Source organism: Brassica napus, chromosome A10 (assembly GCF_020379485.1).
Source record: "Brassica napus cultivar Da-Ae chromosome A10, Da-Ae, whole genome shotgun sequence".
Taxonomy (NCBI): Eukaryota; Viridiplantae; Streptophyta; class Magnoliopsida; order Brassicales; family Brassicaceae; genus Brassica; species Brassica napus.
Genome location: NC_063443.1, coordinates 14414950 through 14420949, shown reverse-complemented (window position 1 = coordinate 14420949; position 6000 = coordinate 14414950). Strand labels below are relative to the sequence as shown.

General features: G+C 34.9%; 1 protein-coding gene across 1 annotated transcript; it reads left to right on the top strand.

Moving 5' to 3' along the window:
- The first annotated feature begins 3010 nt into the window (after nucleotides 1-3010).
- Nucleotides 3011-5167, top strand: LOC106387808 (inactive beta-amylase 9-like). Its single transcript, XM_013827733.3, has 3 exons — nucleotides 3011-3432; nucleotides 3591-4076; nucleotides 4156-5167. The coding sequence occupies exons 1-3, from the start codon at nucleotides 3181-3183 to the stop codon at nucleotides 5032-5034; spliced, it is 1617 nt and encodes a 538-aa protein (XP_013683187.2). The 5' UTR covers nucleotides 3011-3180; the 3' UTR covers nucleotides 5035-5167.
- Nucleotides 5168-6000: the final 833 nt, after the last annotated feature.

Sequence of the window (6000 nt, the reverse complement as noted above, 5' to 3'; positions counted from 1 at the left end):
TAAACCTATGTTTTAATATGTTTACTTATTTTGATGGTCCGTAGACTTAATGTGTGTAATCCTCTTGTCAATGTATATTACAACATGATGTTTTTTTAATGTTTTGCAATATATGAAATTACTTGATCAAGTAATAATGTTTGAAAATGATGATTAAAGTCTTGGCCTTCGATATATATATATATGTTCTATGATTTTTTTTCTTAAAATTGACACTTTTGGTTTTTTTTTTTTTTTTTTTTTTTTTTTGTCATCTTGACACTTTTGGTTATAAAGTAAATTTTATATTTTCTTGGCTAAATTGACTCTACTGATTGTCAAGTTTCGGTGGTAGACGGAACAATTGTTTAATTTGTGAAGAAAGGTTTAAATATCATCAAAGTAGGTTCCGACGTTCAACAGGATGATCGTGTTAGTCTTTTAAATAATTTCGACCGTGAATGCGCGACTTAGGTGTGGAACTTGGGCTTGATTATTTAATTCTTGGGCTTGGATTGAGATATCTAAAATACCATTTGACCCAGTGATTCACGCCCTGCAGGAAATAAATTGGAAATGTTGTACATATGTTCAACTCTGGAAAAATCATATGATCTTTCAACTAAAGATTATACTTAAAAGATTGCATATAACTTTACAAATTGAAAGTACATATTGAGAAGTGAAAAGTACAAACTGAAAGTATAACAATCAATTGATGCGTCACGAAACCTACGTAGATTTGTTTCTAAAAAAGTTAACGTGTTATAGTTGGACATTAATTATTGATTAAACAAATCAGTTTTAGATACTTTTGATGAAATTAGTTATGATAATTATAAAGCAAAAGTTCAGAAAAAGGTTAGTCGTATACGCATCGTCAAGTGGCAAGTGGCAAGTGCCAAGTGGGAAGAAATTGATACTTGGTTCCAAATGTTTCAAACTCAGAGTAGACCTATAATCCACCTAACACGCCCCAAAGATCAAAAACTTTTAATCTGTCCCCAAAGGCCAACTTCCTGTGTTTAGGTCTAAGACCATCTCCAATGGATTACTTTATTTTTTACTCTAAAATAAAGTAACTCTATAATAGAGTTTGAGTTTGTTCCAATGGTACTTTATTTTAGAGTAGAAGATAGAGTGATGAACAAAAAAAAAACAAATTACTCTATATTTGGAGTAAACCTATTATAATAGAGTGAGAAATGAAGTACCATTGGAGCATTTTTTACTCTAAACTCTATTTTAGAGTGAAAAATAGAGTGGGGTTGGAAATGCTCTAATGATGATACGTAAAGGGCCACAGCCACTACACATTCTTTTGTGCATTTTCATATGATGAGAAAAAGTTATTAAAATTGTAATAAGCAGTTCGTCTTTAAGTCTTCGAGAATCAAGCTCTCTAGTCTACATCTACACTATAGTGAAACGAAGTAACTAACTATACACCGCAAAACTAAAAAAATAAAAAAACTACTATACGTAAAAGTTACAGTTATAGAAACTTTAGAACATGATTATCCGTGTTCTTAATTTGGGATTTTTAATTCATAATTTGATATTTTTTTATTTTTTTAAAATATTTTTCTACTAAAAACCACTTTTTATTTATTTTATTTAAGAGACGATTGTTAGTTTTTTTAGTTAAAAGCTAAAAAATGGTTATTAACTGAAGCTAAAACATATCCAAAGAATCCGGGTTAATCCGGCGATGTTACAGAATTTGAGGAAGCATTGTTGGACCTGAGTCAGCATCTATGTTTTGAACCTCCGATAGTGCAACACGTGACAACTTGTCTGAGCCCGTACGTTAGCAAGTCACAACGAGTGAAAAAATATTCGTTAAAAGAATCATACCCTTGTCATTGACAACTTGAATTGATGTGGCATTTTCACATAACCACGTTCTCTTCTCGGTACAAAACAAATGTTATAATCCACTTGCTTACTGTTACTCGTTTTTAACCTAACGTCAATGTTTCTATAACTATGCATATGATATGATTGTGTTTTTCTCCAATGATGCATGTAATTGATTGTTCCTTAGCTAAAATAATATACATATTGTATTCGTACGTAGGCAAAGGCAAAGTCATCATAGTATTATGCCCAAGCAATCATCTAAAAAAAATTTTAAATAACAAATGAATTATCTTAGCAAATAAAAACAGGAAAAAAACAAATGAATTATTGGATATTCACCGACCAGAATGGTTCTGGATATAGTTCATTGAATCCAGCTATGATAGGTTTATACAGTTAATTTGGATAAGATTCAGTTGCCTCGATATTCTAACTGTTACTTAGAGCATCTCCAACCCCACTCTATTTTTCACTCTAAAATAGAGTTTAGGGTAAAAAATGCTCCAATGGTACTCTATTTCTCACTTTATAATAGAGTGAAAAATAGGTTTACTCCAAATATAGAGTAACTTGTTTTTTTTTTGTTCATCACTCTATTTTCTACTCTAAAATAGAGTACCATTCGAGCAAACTCAAACTCTATTATAGAGTTACTCTATTTTAGAGTAAGAAAATGGAGTAAGCCATTGGAGATGGTCTTAACCCAACATGACATAGAATACACTATACATGTCAGACGATAATTAAGAAGGATCAAAGCAAATAACACTAAACCAATTTAGAAAGGAAATTCCAGCTAAAAGAGATACCTGTATCGATGCTACTTTTGGAAGAGTTATTGTTTTAAAGTTAAAACATTGTAGTCCATTGTTATGATGTATTGCTTATGTATCACTCATTTTTTTTCCTCCATGGAACGAACTATATAAACCACTAGAAATACTTTTTCCCCATAATATGTTCTCTGTTGACAGAAGAAAAATATACATGTTTCCATTAATAATTCAATTTCCGTGGACGCATTTAACTATCTCAATATTTACCCATTAAATGCAGAAAAAATTCAAATTATAAGCGGCTACAAGTATGGGAGGATTCTGATGACGACACGTGGAGTGTCCAGGAGGGCACGGTTTTATCCACAAACCTTTCTTCTCATCGCTGTTTATATAAACCAAACACAAAATCCTTTAAGACAATCCACAAACCACTTCTGTTTCTTTTTCTCGTTATCAATTTTACTTTGTTCAGACAAAGCCGGATAAAGCTGCAACCTTTTTTCTCGCTTTTCTTTTATCTTCTTTGATTTTGAATCGATTTTTCTCGTTGTCAAAAAATATGGAAGTTTCAGTGATTGGAAATCCTCAAACGAAGAAGATCTACAGAACAGAGTTAACGTACAGAGAGCTCGGGTTCAGATTCGGGTCCCAAGTTATCTCCGGTGAATCGAGAAACAGAGTTAGCTTCTTGACCCACCAAAGCTCGAAATGGAAGGAGATCAAGATCCAATCCTCTCCCAGGTCTGTCAGATGCGAAGCCATCGTCTCCGACCAAGCTCCTTTTCTGAAACCCACTCCAAAATCTAGATCGGTAATAATTCCCTTCTCTGCTATTGGTTCTTCAATAAAGGTCCAGACTTTATTCAAATCCAACGGTTTGAACTTGATTTGCTAAGCAAAAGATTGCATCTTTAAAGGATTCATTATTATATGTAAACATTATTTCCTTTTTCTTTCTTTGTTGTGTAGCTTGAGGGCGTGAAACTATTCGTTGGTCTTCCGCTAGACACAGTATCCGACTGCAACAACGTGAACCACTTGAAAGCCATCACCGCTGGCCTCAAAGCTTTGAAGCTACTCGGCGTAGAAGGAATCGAGTTACCAATCTTCTGGGGTGTTGTTGAGAAAGAAGCTCCAGGAAAGTACGAATGGTCAGGCTACTTAGCTGTTGCTGAGATTGTTAAGAAGGTTGGACTCAAGCTTCACGCTTCACTCTCTTTCCATGGTTCCAAAAATCCAGAGATAAGTCTCCCTGACTGGGTTGCAAAGATCGGTGAAGAAGCTGAGGGAGGAATCTATTTTACAGACAGATATGGTAAACAGTACAAAGATTGCTTGTCCTTTGCGGTTGATGATGTTCCTGTTCTTGATGGGAAGACTCCTATGGAGGTTTATGGAGGCTTCTGTGAGAGCTTCAAGTCTGCTTTCTCAGACTACATGGGCAACACCATCACGGTATTGTATTTGTCTTTGCGTTCTCAATATGTTTACTCTTGTTTTAGTTACTGAGTTTTTTGGCTTACTTGTTTCGCAGGGAATCACATTAGGTTTGGGACCAGACGGTGAGCTGAGATATCCTTCTCATCAACACGAGACTAACCTCTCTGGGGCAGGAGAGTTCCAGTGTTACGACAAACACATGCTCTCCGCTCTCAAACACTACGCTGTGTCCACAGGAAACCCTCTTTGGGGACTTGGTGGTCCGCACGACGCTCCTGCTTACGATCAACAGCCTCATTCAACTCCTTTCTTCTCGGACGGCGGCTCTTGGGAGTCTCAGTATGGTGATTTCTTCTTGACTTGGTACTCGTCTCTTCTCACCTCCCATGCAGACAGAGTCCTCTCTGTTGCTTCATCAGCATTTAAGGGTACTGGAGTGTCTCTATGTGGGAAGTTACCTCTCTTGCACCAATGGAACAAGCTTAGATCTCATCCTTCTGAGCTAACAGCTGGATTCTACAGCTCTGGTGGTCATGACAGGTACGAGGCCATCGCGGAGATCTTTGCAAAGAACTCTTGTAGGATGATTATCCCTGGGATGGATCTATCAGACGAGCATCAATCACCGGCCTCTCTCTCGAGCCCCGAGTCATTACTTGCACACATCAAGACATCGTGCAAGAGACAAGGAGTGGTTGTTTCAGGGCAAAACTCGGCTGCCTTGGTACCTGGTGGGTTTGAGAGGATCGTTGAGAATCTGAAGGATGAGAGCGTTGGAGTTGATCTGTTTACTTACCAGAGAATGGGAGCAGTTTTCTTCTCACCTGAGCATTTCCATGCTTTCACTGTCTTTGTTCGGAACATGAACCAGTTCGAGCTCTCCTCATATGATCAAGCAGTAGAGGGAGATAAGGCCAAGACAATGAGCATAGGTTCAGGCACTACTGGTGCAGCTAGTTTGCAAACTGCCTGATGAATATTTATATTCATATTTATAACGTAAATAAGAAAGTCCTAGCATTTATATATTATATTTTTTTTATATCTTATTACTGTAAAAATTATATGTATCCAACAATGTCTTCGTAAAAATCAATACTATTAAACCAAAAAGCAAGCACGAAACTGCATCCAACTTGCTTCTTTGTGAATTTTTTTAACTGATTGATATCACGTGAATCAAAATCATCCAAGCATGGTAAGCAGATTGATCGCTTGGGTGAAAAGATAAATAAAATGTGTGAACCTCAAGCTCTATAATGGTGGCGTGAAGAAGAAAACCAGAGGTGTAAGTATCGGTAGTGGTTGATGCTTCAGCGCTCTATTTTGTACTCTCGTCACTATCAGCGAACCTGCAAAAGAGTACAAACACAAAATTTAAATTAGAAAACAAACAACCGAAATCATAGTGTAAAATATAAATTCTTTGGAAAGATGATCACAATAGTTTATCTCCATATTAACCAAATTAAATAAGATAAAATCGAGAAAAATTATACAGTAGAACCTCTTTAAATTAATATTCTATAAATTAATATACATTAAAAAATCTCTATAAAATAATATAATTTTATAGTCCTAAATTGAATTTTTGGTTCAATTGGTATATCGAAAATTAATATATCTATAAATTAATAAAAAATTATAATTTTGGTGTAGTCCCAACATTATTAATTTATAGATGTTTTACTGTATATGCATAATTTTGTACCTTGAGTAAATGGCTTCAAGTGAGGATTTGGATTTATAATAGTTCATATGCAAATATAACAAAATCAAAATCAGCAGAAAAAAATATAAGTTTAACATTCAAAACAATATAAAGGTACTAAATCAAAAGCAACAAACATTTCACAGCAAAAAAAAATAGTTTTGTCTCTAAAATCTTTGATTATCTGATAATAACTAGTGAATTTTTTTTAATTAAAGAGAGAGAGAT

Bases quoted from the DNA above. Each gene is read 5' to 3' on its own strand.
- LOC106387808 (XM_013827733.3), top strand. From the start codon at position 3,181: ATGGAAGTTTCAGTGATTGGAAATCCTCAAACGAAGAAGATCTACAGA. The intron at 3,433-3,590 runs GTAATAATTCCC...TTTGTTGTGTAG, and splicing joins CCACTCCAAAATCTAGATCG to CTTGAGGGCGTGAAACTATT. The intron at 4,077-4,155 runs GTATTGTATTTG...CTTGTTTCGCAG, and splicing joins ACATGGGCAACACCATCACG to GGAATCACATTAGGTTTGGG.